General features: G+C 38.1%; 1 protein-coding gene across 2 annotated transcripts; it reads right to left on the bottom strand.

Moving 5' to 3' along the window:
- Nucleotides 1-142: 142 nt before the first annotated feature.
- Nucleotides 143-19,272, bottom strand: HMGCR (3-hydroxy-3-methylglutaryl-CoA reductase). 2 transcript variants are annotated; one of them, XM_056513378.1, is made up of 20 exons: nt 19,195-19,272; nt 15,802-15,997; nt 15,358-15,469; nt 14,738-14,825; nt 14,559-14,643; nt 13,026-13,131; nt 11,973-12,079; nt 11,496-11,612; nt 10,838-10,989; nt 9,748-9,992; nt 9,432-9,604; nt 8,820-9,014; nt 7,585-7,743; nt 7,242-7,399; nt 6,028-6,133; nt 4,939-5,109; nt 2,802-2,942; nt 2,540-2,698; nt 2,094-2,248; nt 143-1,944 (listed from the first exon to the last, which is right to left on the bottom strand). In XM_056513378.1, exons 2-20 carry the CDS (start codon nt 15,964-15,966, stop codon nt 1,890-1,892), a joined length of 2,649 nt encoding a protein of 882 aa, XP_056369353.1. In that variant the 5' UTR covers nt 15,967-15,997; nt 19,195-19,272; the 3' UTR covers nt 143-1,889. The 2 variants fall into 2 exon arrangements, with proteins under 2 accessions (XP_056369353.1, XP_056369354.1); XM_056513379.1 differs by lacking the exon at nt 19,195-19,272 and adding an exon at nt 18,851-18,868.
- Nucleotides 19,273-20,419: the final 1,147 nt, after the last annotated feature.

The raw sequence follows: 20,419 nt of genomic DNA, 5'->3' as shown, positions 1-20,419 counted from the left end.
TTGAAATATCACAATTAAGCCAACATGTTTTCCACGGTTTTACTGAAACTGAAAAAGTAGTTTTGTACCAAAATGTACACAGTTCAGTAATAGTACAAAAAGTTAATTCTGCCAGACAGAATGTCAGTTAAATCCACCAAAATGAACACTGAACCACCATTTATTGCCAGACCAGTGTTAAATAAAATCATTGCATGAACATAAAAACAAAGTAATTCCAAATTTCCTTAAATAAAAATAGTAGCAATTAGCAACAATACTGCAGGAAGATAAACATTCATGGTATTTGCTATTTACATGCCATCATAACATGTCTAGCATGTAGTATGTCTTCATGCTTGCACATTACATTTATGAGCTCATTACAATGGATATTAATGTGTAAATGTACTACAAAGCAACCCACCATGATGAATATCAAATCTGCACATTAGAAGAGCACCACTACTAGTCACCCCTTTAGGAATGATGCTGCAGGAAACCCAGCCCAATCCCCCCCACAAAAAGTCAAACAAGAAAAGCCCACACCAACCAAACAAATCAATCATCAAGCATAGTAATAAGTTTCTTCCTGTGATTAACTAGGCAGAGCTATGAATTTAGCAGTATTCCCAAAGGTGAATCAACCAGAATAAACCTGGGTTTTCTTTATTACAGTAAGAACACCTGAGACTGCTACACTGGTCCAAGTACAGTATTTTATTACAAAAACTGCTTCTTACATTAACATGCCATTTCATTGAATCCCCTTAATTAGTACTTTTCATTGACAAAAAAAGTAAGATCTCTTCTTAAAATAAATACTTTCCGACTCAAAAAGAAAGTTGAAAAGGAAATGGAAAGAAAAAAATCCCCTCCTTTCTTCTTTAAGAACAGTGTGGTTTTCTGGCTTTGCTTTATCTCAGCTTAAACGGTGGATAAACACCTATTCTTGCAGAGTAAGTGTCAAACACCTTATAAAAAATCCCCAACATAAGGTACACAATGTGTATGTATATTCCTAAAGAGACTTCTTGTTAGGTAAGTGTAAACATCTGTTCTTGACTCTTGTTTGTTTGAATGCACTCCTATCAAATAATGTTTGAGAAACTACATTTACTTAAGTATGTCTGACACATAACTTTTGAAGTTACCATTTCATTTTTTCTACAAAGTAACAAAACAGTTGCAGATACTGTTCTTTCCTGCTTCAGTACAGATTATATTTAACAGTTCAGAACTTTACAGATCACAAGTTTTACATAAAGGAATAACCTAAATTGTGGAGTTGAACACTGAACACTGCTTAGCTGAAGCAGTATCAAATTAAGTACTATATATAGACAGAGACTTCTATTAAACTAATTTCCTTCAATTAAACTAATAGCCTAAAACCTGTTTCACATGTGAACAAATTAAAACTGGGAGTTCATAGAAAGTGATTAGGCTTGCCATCATTTTAAAAAATATGCTTGTCTGACCAGAAAATAAAGATGGCAAGGACCAGTGCATTCAATCCAAGTTTACACCAACTTCTTTTGTTTTGTTACTTTAAACATACAGAGTACATTACATTACTTTTCAATTTAGTAGTTACCAGGACCTTGTTAGGTGAAATAACCTCAACCTGTAAAAACATAAGACTGGCTCTTTAGAAAATGATGTGTAAGAGCAAGAACTTGAAAGCCATGTTCAAGATGTCTGACAGGACTTCTTTCACAGTCTCTAACCACTGAAGAAGGTCAAGCATAACTAGTCTCAAGTCTTGTTCTCTTAGTTTCTCTTACACAGACATTACTGAGTTGAAGGCGATCTTTATTTTAAACTTCATAGATTTTGGTTTTTTTTTTTTCTCTTGTGCACCTGGTCAGTTACTAGAACAATTCTTCATTTCAAAGCCATTTTAGTATTCAAGCTGCCTTTTTAGTGCAGGTTCCTTGAAGATCCTGTAGATTTATCTTTGACCTAATAAAACAGCAAGATAACTACATTAGATAGTTAAAATGTTACACTGCTCCTATGTGTTGCAATTAGTCACATAATCATTATTGACTCTTTGTACTTGTAAGAGGATCAAAACAGCAGAGAAATACACAAATTTTTCCATTTTTTACCTGTTGTGGATCATGTGGCTTTTGACTAGATGTCCTGCTGCAAGAGCAGCCATTAGTGATAATTCCCCTGCCATCACTGTAGCACAAACTATTTTAGCAAGCTGACGGGCATTTTCACCAGGGTTATCTTGGCTTGCACCTTGAACCCCTAACATCTGGAGAAAAATACAAGGCAGTATTATGCTAGGAAATCTAAGTCAATTTATGATATATTGAGTATTAAAGTATTTCCAAATTATATCCAATCAATTTGTCTCTTTAATATTGTAAATGTCTTAAGCTTTAGAAACTGGATATACGGAAACAATTCATCAAACATTTCTAACATTTTCATGTAAAATACACCATATTTCAAGCAGACCCGTTCCCACAATATTGCTTGCACACCACATGAAAGCAATGTTTTATTTAAAATGAGAAGTTGCTTTCAGCTTTCAGAACTATACCTGCAAACAGGCCTGCTGTGGGAGTAAGTTGGTACCTCCACCAACAGTCCCAATTTCTATAGAAGGCATTGTGCAGCTGATGTACAGGTCTTCGTTGGTGGAACCAGTTCTCTCCATCAAAGTGATGCAGTTGGAGCTGCCCACATTCTGTGCAGCATCCTTCAGATCAAGGAGGAGAAACAACAATTCAGACGCTTAAATCAGTGCTTGATTAAGAATTACTGAACTAAAGAAAAGGAGAACTGGTGAAAAACAAACCTACCTGACCACAGGCAATGTAGATTGCTGTCACAATGTTTGCTGCATGTGCATTGTAGCCACCTATGCTTCCAGCCATCGCAGAACCCACCAAATTTTTGTTTATATTGACTTCAACTAGATCTTCCGTAGTTGTTTTCAATACCTGGACATGGTGATAGATACACTTTTACTAGTCCTTTCCTCAGGCAGGTGTAGGAATACTCTATTTATGGTTATTCATGGCCCTCCCCACCCCGTTTGCTTATATATGCAATTTGACTCATTGTCCTAGATGCCTTTTATTTGTGTTCCAAAGCAGACTTTCAAATATAGGATGTCCAAGTAACAATGGAAGTCAGTACAAAGGGTTTGGACTTGCACAGGCCTTTGAGAAAAGCTCACAGCTGGGTACTCCATTTCAAAGTCTCCCTTATATTCGGAATGGAACAAGCAAAATCATCTTGGCAGAAATATCCCAGTAAATTTACCTTGACATGATTGTAACATTCCTATCAAGTTGTTCCAGACACTAAACTCTTCCCAAATTTGTTTTGCATACGAATATGGAGCCAAACTGAAAGTTCCAACACAAACCACTATGCTACATAGGTAAATAAGCACTATGCACAGTAATATAAAATTAAGTGGCACATTTATTCTATACTGACTGTATTTTGAAACTTTCAAGTAAGAGATTTATACTAAAAGTAATATAAAAATAATCAAAGATAGTAAGAAGAGATGTTGCTGAGCAAAATTTAAGATATTCCTGCACAGCAGGAATAGTGAGTGCTTACAGACATTTCACCAAGTCTCCAACACTGACAGAAATGTAAGTTATGTATTAAGAGTTCAATATAAGTAAGTGTAGTGACACACAGGGCTGGGGTTTGAGGAAAACTTACCCAAATTTATATAAAAACTATCAACACCCATTATGAAAGGACTACCTCCCCATTACTACCCTGGAATGAAATCCTGAGGTTACAATAGATATTGCCAGTGCCTCAGCTACAAAATGCCAACAATTTGAAAAACAGCAAACTACCCCAGAAGACATGAACTGTGTCAACGTATAAATCCATTCTGCACACTCTGTTAGACTCCTGTGAGAAAGTCTGTACCCAGAATTTCAGAAACATCTGAACTGTAAAAGATGCAGAGATAATGATGCTCAAAGGCATACTAGAAGTCTGTTAACTCACTGCTGATAGAAAAAATAGTATTTTTAAGTCTGAAAATGAGACTAGCTGGGAGGGTGGAAGGACTGTGTCAGAGCTGTAAAATCTTGAGCAGCAGAGTGAAGACACAAGTCTTAAGAATCTCTCCCAGTAAAAAACTGGAGCACCAAATGGAATCAACAAGAAGGTTGTTCTCACAAAAGGTGAAGCTAGACTGTGGAATACTGCCCAAGAATACTAGTTTTAGAAGTTTACTTAGTTTCCCTAAAGGGACTGGACAAATCCCTAGGGGGAAACAAACACAAACAAAAAAACCCTAACAATATGCAAACACCCACATACAAGATCTTTAGTGTTACAACATAGTGAATTCTTCCCTGGATATTGTCTCCCATGGCCAGTGCTGAAAACCAGGAAACAAGCAATGGATTTAATCTGACACACAGAAGCCATCTTCTGAATGCAGGTGAAGAGAATCTAAGATACTTATATAATGGAGGACAAGCCAGCCAGAGAATACAACTGGCATTGCTTATAAAGGTTACCCTTGGTCATGCAAGATGCCAAGACAGCTCTGGATTAAGTAAACCACCTGATTATCTGTTTCCATTGTAGTAGGAAGGATATAAATATTGAAGAGGAAGCCAGGTGGATGTGAGTAAAAAAAATGAGTGAAGGGTTAAAAGATTGGATTTAATGACAGACAAAACACCACATGTAAACATCTGTCAGAATGTGACATAATTTTTCAAAGGTTAACCATGAAAATCCTAATGCCTTTAAGTAGATATGCATCATTAAACACAGATTATTTCACACTAGACGCAATGAAAAACAAAGTATATGCTGACGCAGAGAAAGGGCTTATCCTACATAAGTACTATCTTTACCTGGAAAACAACTTCTAGTTCATACTTGCAACGTAAAGTAAGCATACAAAATGTATGTATTTTTATAAACAAGAGAGCAGACACTTACTTCTCTAACAACCTTAGCTGGAATGACTGCTTCACAGACAACAGACTTTCCTCTTCCTTCTATCCAGTTTATAGCAGCAGGTTTTTTGTCAGTACAGTAGTTACCACTGATAGCTATAACTTGAAGGTCAGGAAACTCTTCGTTCAGCCTCACCAGTGCTTTTTCAGTACCCTGTTAGGAGAAGCAGGTTTATCATTATGGGTGTAAAACAAGCCATTCAAGGTCAGTGGAACAATATTCTCACCAGTTAATCAGTTACAATGGAAGAAAAGAACAAAATATCATGAAGAAACAAGAAGCAGGAGGGAAAACCCCAAACAATTTTGTTTTTTCTAACCACTTTGGGAATTATGCTGGGGAATAACTGATTTTTTCCTAGTACACACAGACTCCCTGGATTCATTCTAGGTGCATGGACATATGGTTAGCATACTGAAGATACAACAGGAACCAAGTGAAACATTACAGGCATGGAATAAATTAATTTTGGATATAGTGGAAAGAGCTTCTCTGCACAAGGAAATCAGACCAGAAAATCTGCTAGTACTTGTCTATGATCAGATCCACTTTTATAATGGTTCTGACTGCCTATACTATATTTAGTTTAAGTCTGAGACTATTCATTTCTTACAGCATAAGGCATTCCCAGAAATCCAAGGATCACATCTCAAGTTCTTCCACATGTTTGCATAAAGACAAGCAAACAAAACCAGAAAACACCTCTCTGCTGCTACTCCTACTTCTTTATTTACTAGAAATGATAAACACAGTAACAGAATAATTATTGCTGAATAAAATCTTTGGTTGGAGCAACAAAGCAACTAGCTTAGCTTCTCCTAATATCAAAAATACTTTCTTTAAATAATTATTAAAAATATAAAATAAAAAAAAATCACTTTTTTCTTTCATCATTCTCTATTATTGTCTACACTTGACAAAATCAAACATTTTTGTTATTTTGTGCAAGAAGCACTGTGCCTTATCTTTCTGTCATTCACATCCCAGGTAGTCATCAGTTATAAGGCCATCTTTATATTTAAAAAACAATATCCATTTTTCAAAAATACTTAAGGGAAAACTGGTCCTTACTTTTGAAATCATATTCATTCCCATTGCATCCCCTGTTGCAGACTGAAAACGGATATAAAGGTTACGACCAGCCAAACTGATGAGAAGTTTTTGTAGGCGGGCAAACCTGCAAGAAAATGTAACTATTACTTACAGTCCTCAAGGGAAAATTAGCTTTAAGTGGCAGAACGACAGTAAATCTTTGCAAATTTCGCTGCTAAACACAGACTCAGATATTCCTTCGTGAATCCTCTGGAAAAGACATGTAAGACTAATGAGTCCAGTCTTTGACAATCATCTTTTCAACAGGACCACAGCACCAAGTGCTACATCCAGTCATTTCTTGAACACTTCCAGGAATGGTGTTTTCTTGAATAAGTACTTTAAAAATAGTCACTGTAAAAGTGTTCACTGCCTTTTTATGTTTTCTATTACTGAACTTCAAGAAATAAAACATCCTGAACTGCTAACATAAGTTTTATTTATTTGTATTCCTTAAAACATCTCACTACCAGATACAAAGTAATAATGAGGTCTGATGTAAATTTTACAGCAAGGCAAAAAGCATGCTATCTTCAACAGTGCAAGCCGCACAAGTCACTCAAAATGCAGAAAATACTGCATTTAAAGAACAGCATGAGCTGGTTCTGGCCAAAATACAGATATATCTTTGGCTGACACTTGTTAAGAAACACAACAGGTAAGGAAATTTCTCTCTGAATCTTCCTAAAGCTAGATGGTAATAGACTTATTCTTAGCATGTTTTACATTTTTTAGCATTTCAGTTCTAGCATTAGTTTACCTTGTATTCTGAGACGTAACAGACTAATTATTAATATTAATAATATCATTTGAAAGGCTAAAGACCAAACTTTGAGGGTTTTTTTCTGCATAGTAACTATAGTTACAGTTACTTTGCCTAGTAAAAGCCAAAATAAGCTTATGGGATTAAAAAAAATGCTTAGACAAATCAATATTCTATTAATTATTATACAATGTGTATCTATTTGTTAGCAATGCATACTAGTTTACCATTATCTGTAAGAAATGTTTATTGCTGGTCTTGGTACGCAGCCAGAGTGACTTTTGTCCTCTTAGATACTGAAAACATGGGATAGCCAAAACAAAGATGCAATTTCTTCTATTGTAAGTCCTCCAAAATACAACAGAGATCTCTCTACCATCTACAGGAGTCTTATGTCTGGAAATGAAGCTGGAACAGCAATTGTACTAACCTACTTGTGCTGTCAAAAGCTTCCTTCATTATTTTAAAACCTTCAGGACTTTCAAGCCAGACTTTCACCTCTGCAGCCTGGCAAGCAGTGGGCAACCTTACAACAGGTCCTCGAGTCATCCCATCCGCCAGAATGCGGCTGCTTGCTCCTCCACCAAGCTAAAAACCAAAGGAGACGGGGATAATGTAAGAATACTGAAACTTTAGTTTTCAAAAAGTCAAAAATATGCATTATATAAACCTGAATATGTGTAGGTTTATATAATGCTTATTTTTATGCATTATGTTTATATGTTTATAAAATAGGAAGTTTTTTTAAGCTTTTCAAGTCACACAATACTTACACATATCGCTCTACATCCTCTGTTTGTGCTTGCTACAAGACATCCTTCTGTTGTTGCCATTGGCACTTGAAACTCTTTGTTATCCAGAAACAGTGGTCCTGCTACGCCTACAGGAATGGGCATATATCCAATCACATTTTCACAACAAGCTCCCATCACCTTACAGAAATATAAAAAACAATCATTAAGGTTACTCCCCAGTGGTACAGTACAGCATGCTACATACTACACCTAGGCATCTTAGTAAAACATCCACAAATTTACCCATAAAGCAAATAATTTCCACCTCAAAAAGTTAACAGCTACAGCTATCAACAGCTAACATTATTTAATGCTAGGCAGATATACTGAATCCTGTACAGTACTAAATGTTACTTAAATAACCCTAAAATTTTAGAATTAATTTTAAATAATTAAGCTCATGGAGCTTAAAAAGCTTAATGGAGCTCAAGGTAGCATTATCATTCAGTTGAACTGTGGCTCAGTATTAGTAGAACTCTGCATTTCTTAGATAAGTCAGCTGCATACTTTGATAGGAAATATATTTCTTATAACTTACAAAACTCATGCACCACCCTAAGTTTAAAAACATCAAGAGCAATTAAAGGTAGTGCCTCATGTTTGCCTTTTATTGTTTTCCTTCTACATCAGTTTTGACCAAGCTCATTGTTAACTCGCATACATGACTATGGATTTATTTCACACAACCACAGACTTGTTTGAGTTGGAAGGAACCATAAAGACCATCTAGCTCCAATGCCCCTGTCAAAGACAGGGACATCTTTCACCAGACCAGGTTACTCAGAGCCCCATCCAGCCTGGCCTTGAACATTTCAGGGATGAGGCATCCACAGCTTCTCTGGGCAACCTGTTCCAGTGTCTCACACTCACAGCGAAGAATTTCTTCCTAACCTCTAAATCTGCCCTTCCTCAGCTTAAGGCTGTTCCTCTTGTCCCTTCAAAAGATGTTTCCCAAATGTTGCCCACATGTCCTTGTGCAAAGTCCCTCGCCTGCCCCCTTCAGGTACTGGAAAGTGCTATAAGGTCTTCCCAAAGCTTCCTCGTCCAGGATGAAAAACCCCAACTCTATTAGCCTGTCCTCATAGGTGAGGTATTCCAAGCCCCTGATCAACTTAGTGCCTCCTCTGGACTCATTCCAACAGGTCCATATTTTCCTTCTTCATGTGTCTGGAAAACAGTTTTACAGGAGTTCTGTTTGTCTACTTTGTACCTACCAAAGAGTAATTGTAATTCCTATAAGGAAGATACTGCAAAGATGAAGGTTCAGGAAGTTTCTTAGATAACATCTGTCTGCGAATGGATACACCTCGCTCCTGGGTTTCCATCAGGGTTTCCAATTTGTATGCAGGAATATGCTTAGCATTAACTAAACTGATAACCTCAGCATCAGTAAGAAATTTTGCTCCTTCCTGGAAACAAAGGGTGGAGAGAGAAAATACAACAAATTCTCCTTTACTTTGCTAAAAGAGTCAACTGCCAACACGACGTTTTACAGCAGGCCAACATATGATGAAAAACTTTCATGATCAGACACCAACTTGTACATGTATATGATGAAACTCCAAAGATTTGGTATGTTATGAATGATGAAGCTGATCCCTCCTCCCACCCCTCTAGACTGACTTGAAAAGTAACTCATTAAAGAATTTTGCTATACTTGTGACCCCCACACCCCCCCATATTAATAAAGCCATGTAAAGCCATGTAGTTTTCTCTAGGCTGATACTACAACCAATGGGATTATCTAAAAGCTTGGAAAAGAACTCTAACAATTCTTAAATTAGATGTTGCAGTAGAGGTTAAATAAAAAAAATATTTTTCCATGCCTGTGCATTTCCAAGTATACGAACACATTCCTCAATAGAACGTGGTTCTTTAGGTAACTCAATCTCTTCCTCCTTTCCACTGGTATTTGAAGAAGTTTCCACAGAGCTGGAATTGCCAACCACAAATGTAGCCTTGGTTGACAACTCTGCTAATACAGGTTTTATGACTTCAGCTGCAAAAAGATAATAAAAATTAACTCTGGTTTACAAAATCCTGAAGTTTTGTTACCAAATATAATATGTTACCAAAGACTGCAAAATTTGTTCCAAATACTCATTAATGGGTTCAGACTTAAGAACTATAAAAATTACCTACCACTTTCATCTTTGGGTATGAAAGCTTCTTCTGCTGTGTTAGATTTCTGATTGTTTTTCGTAAGTCCAGTCTGCTTTCTGCAACAATTTTCAGGGACCTTTTTCTGTACCATCACAGGAGACGTTATGGGATTCTTCAGTGAGAGGGTAGATTCAGTCTCTGCTTGCTCAAAGAAAATGTATTTGACAGCAAGGAGAAGGGCTAATCCAAGCGTAATTACTTGCTCGATATCCATACTGGCCATTCTAAAAAAGATCAAAAAGTGAATATACAGCATATACAATTTGTTGGTTAGAGCAGCATTCTGGCATTTTTTGCTTCAGAAAGGGTAATAATTCCTTCATCACTTATATTACAGAAATTACAGTGAAAATGTATTTTCTACCAAGACACTGAAGTATGCTAGGCTAGGGTGGAAAAGCTCTTCATATTATTAACACAAAAATCTTCAGATGTCATTAAAGAGTTACTTAAATCTGGCTAAAAAGCAGCCCCAGTAGGAAAAATGACTATAAAAGATTCACTGATAGCTCCATCAAATTGATTTGACACCTGTCCCCCAATGACAAGATAAAGTCTCATTTATCATCCTCTACCAATTTCAACTGCTATGATGCAAGATGAACTGCTAAGAGGGGACAAAAATCCCCTGCCTAAACCAGAAAGTTCAGAGTTCTCAGAAATAACATGAAATGACAGGTGACACTAACTTGAATTGAGCTGAAGGAAAAGTCATAGCATAAAATGGGTTTTGCACCTTTTGCACTAAGGTGTTAATGGTCAGAACTTCTGTGTAAGTAAATAACTCTTAGTACAGTCTTAAAATTTTTCTCAGTATGCTGTGGAAGTGCTAGTGGGAGAATACAATGTTTTGATGTATACAGGACAGCTAGCTCTTGATCATGTTCTTGACTACTTCAAGGGCTTGGACAAACGGCATAATATTGACATTTCTTCTGAACCTCTGGTTCCAAGAAGTCCTGCAGTGGTCAGACCTACAAGTCTACAAGTATAGTGATCTAGGACAACAAGTTTCTAGCCTGGCAGCAGTAGAAATACAGCAGGATCACACTTCTGTGAAGCCACCCACCGAGAAAGGTAGAACTGCCACAGTGAAACATTAGGTTCAATTCTCTTTGGTGCATTCTCATCCAATCCAACTGAATTTTCAACAGTACTGTTTTGAGCAGCTGGTTCTGCTATCCAGCGACTGTGGGCATGCACAAGAACCAAACCCAGCGACTATATAAAAAAAACAAGAACAACAAGTATTAATGTTTCAAATGTAACTTGGTATACAACCTACTAAGAGTAAATACTGTCCTCTTTTTGTTTGGGGTTTTTTGCTGTTTTTTCCCCATACTTCCCATGCCTCTAAAGTCTAAAAACTGATTTTCCACACCTTCAATTTCCCCCTTTCTGGCTACTGTGACATTGTTGTGTAATAACTTGGGATTTGTTGCACCCACATTTTTAGTCTTGAACAAAAAATAAGCAAAGGAAGATGAGGGTACTGCAGGGGTAGGAGGGAGGGGATTAGTACACATGAAAGAGCCCTGAGTACTTGGCACAGAAATGGCATAACCAGGAAAATGACAGGTGTAGATACAGGGGAAGTTAATGAAAAACTACCACTGTAAGTCCAACTAATGGGCTGCAGAATACAAGTCTACAGGAAGCAAAAGCCTGACTTTTGCACCAGGATACCTCACTGATTGCATAACCACAGGTAAAAAAGAGCCACAAACCATAATCATTTTGACCCTCTGTGTTACAGGATTTGGTTTATTCTCTTCTTCTTCCAGAACACGAGCAAAATGACTAAGCTGCCAAATAGGGCGTCCTTCACGACTCTCTCTTGAAAGCTGCAAAAAAAAGAACAAAACTCAAAAATAGGTCATACATAATACCTATCAGACGAAGAACCAACTAATAAGATTCCACATTGCATTTTTATTTGATCACTGAGAAATTACCAAGAGTCTATAGTTAGACTTTTAATTGTGAAAAACCATGAACAGACAATAAGTTACAGTATCATCTGTTTACTCTACTTTAGAGCAGAACTACTACTGAGTGTGACTCATTTACAGTGATATGTACAAGTCACTGTCACCAGTTTACTTTGAAAGGAAAATGAATGTGCTATTCCATGATAAAAAGTATAACCTACAGAAGCACAGGGCTGAATACTAAACTTGAGGTTGTCTTGAAGCTGGTCTTACCTCTAATACCAAGGACACACAAGCTGGAAAGAAGGTCATGAAGACGAAGTAGTTGGCAAGAACAGACATACAGCCAAAGCAGCACATAATTTCAAGCTGTCGTACACCTAAATAAAAAGACAGATTTTACATTTGAATATGCAATTAGCTATGGCTGAAGAAATGCTACAGAACTAAGAAAGAAATTATTAAACTGACATTTAAACTGACATTAAACTGACAGATTACAGATGGAACTATTGAGATTAATTGAAAACAAGCATCTTAAACTCTACTCACTGTGCACTAGTTCATACTAAGCACAGTACGTATTTATGTATTGACAGAGAAGTATTTTAACGTGCAATTCTAAGTGAATACAAATAAAGTTCACCAAGATTTTAAAACTTCACAAGGAAAGCTTGAAACTCCTTATTTATTTGAGAAAAAATAGCTAACATTATGCATTGAACTCCCATTTTAAAGACAGGATATTTGAGGAAGAAATAACAGTATAGACCCTGCCTACTCATTTACAAGTATCCAAAAAAAGCCATGTTAGCCATGCTGTACATGCATTACACAACTGCCTTAGTAAGGATGAAAGCTCTACCAGTACAAATTGTTTTAAAAAAACCTATATGCAACACCAAAATGAGTTTTTGTCCCTAAGATATAAAGAAGAAAACAGCTTATTAATACACAATGCCCTCAAAAAAACAAAATTATTTGAAGAGCAACTGCTCTGGAAGATGCTGTTAAGGTATGCAATATAGCTGGAAAAAAACCCCAAACCAAATATTATGAAACCTGCACAGAAGTTCATTCCTACTACATAGTGCTCAAGGAAAGCCATTACCTGTATTTCAAACTTTGGTGCAACATGTACATATTATTCATACTTGCAAGAAACCAGTAAAGTTAGCTAACTAGGAGACAAATAAATAAATAAAGTCACTCCACTCTCACAGGTAAAACCCATCATTTGAAACTTTCTCTCTTTTGAGATCCTAATGTCTCTCAAAAAGCCTTTTTTAACTGGAAATATTTAGACCCTTAGTCTGTATGGCTCACCTGACATGGTACCAACACCAATTACAAGACATTCCACAAGTGCATCCAGGGTAAATGTAGGGCCTAATATTGCCATCCCACGCGAAATATTTTCTCTCACTTCATCCTAAAAAGAAAAATCTCTGTCCATTACCATGAAGACAAAAATCAAAGTTAGACGTAACATAACTAGAAAACTGAGTAGTATTATGGTGATAAAGCCTTGTAAAATATTTATTGAAAATGAACTATTATGAGAAAGCATACAGAAAATGCCTTTTATTTCCTCTAAGGTATTATACTTTCACAGTCTATTGACATGAAATTATTTCATTTTGATTAATTTCTCTACCTTTGTCTCATCAGTATTCTAAGCTCCTACAACACTAATGGGCAGAGACACTAATTACAGTAAATTCAAAAGAACAACACTTCTAAATTTTAAGACATGAAATAGAAGGCACTTGTATCATGGCATTTCAAAATTTCTTACAATCATATATCTTTATTTTATCTTTACTTTTACTTTAGTGTTTTATATTTCACTTTGCAGACTCGGCTGACAGAAAAGAGGTCACAAAAGGCACTAAAACTTTCTGCAGGGGAAAAATGGATTTCCCCCAGAAAGCAGGCATGATAAACTCCAGAGAATTTGCTACTGTTGTCCTAATGATGGTATTTTTAGGGTAGTAGAGGGGAAAAAAACCGTAGAGGAAAACTATTACAAAGTATTTCCTTCAAAATTAGTAAAAAATTCTACTTGCAGTTATCATAAAATAGTATAGAACACATTATATTGTATATATAGAAACTGTACTGTGTAATACACACCAAATTAAAATATAATAGGTAATATTTGGTCACAATTAGTACACAAAATGCCATGTGCTGTATTTTGTAAGTACAAATTAATCCCACTTAATATACTTTTATTTCAGAATTTGGACTTGTAGGAAACAAACATTACCAGGTACGACAAGCAAGATATCTTGTCAATCTCTCCTACTGTGTTGTGTTAAATGTGTTGTGTTATGAGGGCACAGATGCTCCTGTCTGCACATATGCTACATTCATTCTGCAAACATCTGGCCTAGAAATACGCTTTTTTCAGTAGTAACACTAACATTTGATGTGTCTTCATATACTGTGCCTGAGTCTTAGAAATTAACTTTTTTTCTGTCAATAACTATTTTAAGGAAGACTTTGTCTAGGAGCTCGAGGCTCCTTGGAAGAACTGTTAAGCATTGCTGGTTTGAAGTTCCAATTTAATGAAGTCATCTGAACACAGAATCTGTATAGCATCTAATCCTTTTGTTGTTTTGCATCCCCAAGACAGTATTTGTCTGCATGTCTCTCCACTGGGATTACTCACACAATTATAAAATTGCTTGTCTTGAAAGTGGCCTTAAAGCTCACCTAGGTTCTAATCCCCTGCCATGGGACAATGTCCAATTCTGAACTAAATTAAAAATCTGCATTGCAAGACAAACAAACAAAAAACACAAAGTAAAACAACAACCAACCAAAAAAATGCTCAAAAATAACTCCCCTGACCTGTGAGTTGGAACTGAGTGCAAATTTAGCTAATGCACTTGCTCTTGACAAATCAATCAGAAGCAGAAAGAATGGTAAAGCTTCGCTGAAAAAAAAAGAGGCATATGTTAGAATTCAAGGTTTATGGTATGGGAAAAAAAATGTAAGCATGAAATTCAGAATAACAATTTATTACTTACTTCAAACCTGTCAGTTCTTTATCCAAGAAGTGAATTACCACTGTACTAAAAACAAAACTTGAGAAGATTGTGAAGAGACCAGCAATACCTTAAAAAAAATAGAGAACGGGATATTTTTTGTTTACATAGTATTGGAAGAGGAAAAGAAAAAAAAAAATCCAAAATGCCCCACTTTTAGAACAATCATGACAAATGAATGAGAATTCCTCTCGTGTATTAACAGCAGTTGAGATACAAACTGAAATAGATGCTATTTTTGTAGATACTAAAATCTAAATATGTAACACAAAGTAAGACTCAGAAATACAAGCCATTAATCTCAATTTATTTTAAGTAAAATTGAAACTGGCTTAAACAGCTCAATTTTAATTATTTCACACAATAAACAGTTATTGTAAGAATGACATTTTCAGCGTTTGGATAATCCTACACAACCTCTCACTACAAAAAAAAAGGCATTTGGATATATGCTAAACGTTTTTTCTACTATCTAGAAAATAATTAAAATAATGCTCTGTGAACATAAGGATTAAAAGGTTAGAATTTGTTACTAATTTAGGTAAATCACCCATGCCAACAATTAAAACACATATAGCAATTACAAAAATCAGATACAATACCTAAAATGTATTTTGATCCAAGCTGCCTTAGGTTCTGAAACTGGAAATATATATAAAGAATTGCTATGCAGCGTGTGATTGTCAGGATGATGATGTCACTGCTCAGAACATCCTGTATGAATACAAAGCAATTTAGTTAGCTTTTATACCAAGAAATAACTTAAGTTTCAGTAATAAAAAAATCCATTGTGAAGCTGCATTAGAAGTGAAGTTCCAGAATATAATAAATATCACTCCTAGTCTTGCCTTAAAAACTAAAATGCTTGGTCATTAGTGCATCACTGCTTACATACTAGCTTTAATATCCAAAATGAGAAAAGGCCACAAAGGAGCTTCTGTTACGGCTACTTCACTCCTTATATGTCACAGATTGACCATCTTCTGTAGAAAACCCTGTATCTACTGATTAACACCAAGTACTGTAAAATTAATTTGAATCCTTACTTCTTCAAGTTTGGGACACTCGTAATTCCAGCCACAGATCTTATCATTCCCAGTGAACATCTTCATAGACATCATGCAGATAGTGAGAGTCACTGTTCCCACAATGACTTCCCATGGATGAGAGGCTACAAAAAGGCCATGCATTCGGAAGAGTCTGGACAGCATTTTCAAGGCTGTTTTTCTAAACTTAACAAACCTGCAACAAAGGAATATTTTATTTAAGTACAAGATTCACTGAAAAAAGATGGAGCTCTATGCTTCCCTGAAGGATGAAGACATCCTTCAGGAAATAAAGGCAAAACCACATAAGTCAGAAATGAGTAAGGAAATTAATCTTTACCTTTCCTTCCACCTTCCATATAAAACACATCTTCTTCTAATATTCCAAAATACTATATGATCTGCTCCTGTCTTCTCAACTTTTTTTTTTTTTGGTCATACACATCATCCTGGTTTCTTCACGCTCTTTGCCACTGGGACTAGGTCATCTATCAGAGTATGGCACTAATAATGACAAGGCTGAGGGTTCAATCCCACTGTACGCCATTGACTTGACAGCTGAACTCAATGACTTTTGTGGGTCCCTTCAAACCAGAGGATTCTATGATTCCAACAGTAAAGCTACCTTCATACTCACAATATCTCACATCTTCTTATCACACAATTTTGATACTGCTTTGACTCAAAATTCTTGTTTTTACCGTATATGTAAGCACTCATCAAATGCTGTTATTTCTCTGTACTCATTCTTCCTGCCAAAAATACTGATGAGCTATAAAAACTATCAATTAACCACTACTGATAATGTTCAGCAGCAGGAACTGCAATGTTATATTTCTGACTGTGTCTTCTCTACTTTCTGTTCAATATTATTCTGTTACAAATGAGTTACATTAAAAAATATTCCTTCCTTGTCTAAAGCATGTAAGTCCTCACATAAAAATATTGTGGCAGTTCTCTTCCACTCTTTACTATTCCCTGGTTACTGGGGCATTTCATCATCCCTTTGCCTCCAACAGGTATCAACATTTACCAGAAATTTTCACAGCTATCTTTCACACAACAACATGAATGTTCAACACATCCCTCAGACCACATCCTGGTCTATCTGCTCTGTGTTGTTTGTTCATGCAAGTTTATCAAAGATCTTTACTTGTATTTTATGGCATAGAAACAAAACACCGTAACATTCTCTCTCAGGTACATTAGTAACTGGACTTTCCTTTCCTCACTGCACAAAAACAACAGCTTACAAAACTGTACTGTAAAAGTTAAAAAGAAGTTTAATAGGCTGGCTAATTTACATGTACCAACCTAGCACTGCAAGATTTCCATGGAGGCCTGAGGGTTCTACATAGCACAACTACAAAGTGGATTTAAAAAATCCCTTTGTGTTGTCCTAAATGCAGCAGTCTATGCAGAGGGCTTCTGGTTTTACTTCTTTTGCTTGGACATCAAAAACGAAGCTTACATTCAATGGAGAAAATAATAGGCAAATTTACCTGCCTAGGTGTTCCTGAAGATACCAGAATATCTTGGTTTCCTATCAATACCAATCTGAATCACACTGACACCAACAGCAATTATTTATCTTTCTTTATCCTTCCACAGTGAAGGTGTGGCAGGATGTTTGTGGCTCCTGGAGCCAAAATGGGAAAATAATTGAGCAGACTGCTTTCCTTATGAGCAAATTATTTAATTTCCTGACTGAATGTTTTTTAAAAATAAAATTAAAAATAAATCCCCTCCTTTTAAAGCTGATATTATACCTTTTTTTTTTCCTATAACATATAATCATCATTCCGTTATGTAAATTTATGTTCTTGCAAAGCTGTTCCACACTGGTATTATCACTTCTCCTCAGGACAATGGAAGGTATCTTTTAATTAGGAAAACTAAAATAAACCCAGACAGATGAATACCTGTGCTGAAAATTTTGAAACAACACAAAAAATAGAAAAGGTATTGCAACATCCTCTGAAAATATAAATAATTTTGAATATTACTCTATTTCAGGAAAATCAAAACTAGCAGTTACTACACGACTTTATAGAGTTCTACCAGTCCTGAACCTAGTAAAACTGCTAATACAACTACTTCAGCAAGTTGGAAGGACTATCTGATGATCAAAAAAACAGTCAGGAGGGAAAGAAAGAAATTAGGAAGACAAGAAAGATTTCAAAATCTTTTATTGATAAATTGTTTTTCCCATTTCTAAGCAAAAATGGTAAAGTAAAATGGCTTCACATAATCAATTGGAGGAAATGTATTCATTCATTGATTAAAATGATACATAGGATCTTACTCTTATTATTAACTGCTGCTATCCTGAAATACAGGATTTGCATTAATTGAGTGATACTAAGTCCTAACCTCAAAGGATTCTTTATAGCTTTTCTGTTTATTTGACATGCCCAGAGCGCAGGATGCTTTTTACTACAGAGTTGACTATTCTAGAAAATATTGATTTCACACACTGATGCCGCATTAGAGTGCTGTAAAAAAAATTCAGTGGATAGCATCAGCTGATATTTCTATTTAGAATATTTATATACATACACTGACTTGTAGTTTGGAATTAGCAAGACATAGCATTAAATATAAAGCTAAAATTTAACATTTATGTAATTCTGAGAGTTCCAAAATGGTGGCTCTGAAGGGATACTTTATAAATCCCGCTTGCCTTTGTTTTCAATCAAAATTTTCTAATCTACGAGATTATAAAATAAAGCAATCCATTTTGGGAATCAAAACAGAATGCAAAATACGAACAAATCCCAAATGTGACCCCCTCAAATATTAACCAGAGAGCAAAACGCAAACTAGACCAGCTGTAAGTAATCGTTTAGAGCAATTATCATCCACGTAACAGTACGACTTGCCTCTTAAATTCTCAAGGTTTGTCACACAGCTCTCACTAACCTCAGCCCTCTGCCACACCATCAATCTATTAGATCAGCACTAATTTCCCACCTCCTGCCATCTGACTCAGCAGTACCGACAGGAATCAGCGGGAGAACAGCCGAGCGAAACCCTGTGCAGAGCTCACCTGGAACGCGCACGACAGCACAGAGACCCTCACACACTGCCAGGGAAGCATTTCTCCCAACGCGGGGGAAGCCCTCCCTCAGCCCGCCGCTGGAGCCGCGGGGAGGGAGCGCAGCCCTGCGGCAGCGCCGCGGCCTCACGAAGGCACCGGGACAGCCACACGGCACCCCCGCACGCCACCCCGGCGGCGCTGAGCCGGGCAGGCCGCCGCTCCCTACGCGCGGCCATGGCGACGCCGCCTTTCCGATCAGGCACTCGGGGCCCGCCCGCCGGGCACGGCGGACGCGCGTTAACCAGCCATACGTCCCCCCGCCCGCAGCCCCACCGGTCCCGGTCCCCGCTCACCACCACGCTCCAGCCGCGCTCCCCGCTCCGTCCCGCCGCGCCCCGGTCCGCACCGGCAGCCCCTCTCGGTCCCGCCGGCCCCGCCCCGCGCCGCGCCCCGCCCCGCCGCGCAAGGCCACGCCGGCGCCGCCATCGCCCGATCGCGCGGCCAATGGCGGGCGCGCGGCACGCCCCGCCACAGCGCGTCAGCCGCCGAGTCGCCGCGGCAACGGCCCGGCGAGCGCCGCGCGGCCCCCGCGCCATCGGCAGCGGGGAACACGCCATCGCGCCACGGGCCGCCCGCCAATGGGGCGCCGCGCTCCCCGCCCCGCGGGCCCTGATTGGGCGGCGGCAGCCGCTCCTTTGCATGCGCTGGTGGAGCGCTGCCGCCTCCCCCCGCGCCGCGCCGCCGCGCTCGGGCCGGGGCGCGGGCGGGGGCCGGGCTTGGGGCGAGCTCCCCTCCGTGCCTCCGGTACCGCCCGGTCATATCGCGCTTTGCCCAGCGTCAAAAGCGTGGAAATTCCTAGTTCCTGCTTGTGGCAAGCAGCGATGCCCCTGCCCGGGGGGAGGGAAGGCAAAGCAATATATGTATTTGTGGCTTTCGGCCAGAGAGGAAGTGCAGTTTTTGGTTCATGAAGCATAGGAAGCTCTGAGAGACCCACCAGGACGCGTTCCTGTGTACCCTGTGCTAGGTGATCTTTAGTCGATCTCCAGAGGTCCCTTCCATCCCTAGCGACTGTGTGATCCTCTTGGGGCACCGAGTAACGCGGCTGCAAAGCAGCACTGCGGGGCAGGGCCGTTCTGTGTCTCTGGGGCTGAGCATGTTCAACTGCAATACAAATACCTGCAACGGTTTTTGCAGTGGATGATCCGCGACCCGGCCTTCCCCAGCCTTACTTGTGTCTCCTCACTTGGAAATATTTCTAGTAGCTCCACATGGCACTGTGCCGTGAAGCATTAACGTGATGGTCAAAAAAGGAAGTGCTGATGAAATGGTCTCCGAAGAACTCCACCCAAAGTAGCTGTTGTGGGTGATGAAATCGTGTCAGCTCAGTCTTTTAACGTGTGAATACACTTTTCATTCTCATCTTCGGTATGATGTTTACAAATCTTAAAAATTTACTGCTGCATATCCATCTCCCCTCATGGCTTGTTTCTTAACAACAGTGTATTTTTCAGTGTCTCACCTTCATTAGCTGAAAAGTGTAAAGTATTAGCAGTGAGATTTCCAGACTCATTTGTTAAT

The sequence above is a fragment of the Oenanthe melanoleuca genome, chromosome Z (assembly GCF_029582105.1).
Source record: "Oenanthe melanoleuca isolate GR-GAL-2019-014 chromosome Z, OMel1.0, whole genome shotgun sequence".
Classification (NCBI taxonomy): Eukaryota; Metazoa; Chordata; class Aves; order Passeriformes; family Muscicapidae; genus Oenanthe; species Oenanthe melanoleuca.
Note: the sequence above shows the minus strand (reverse complement) of the source record. Positions and strands in the feature narration are given on the sequence as shown.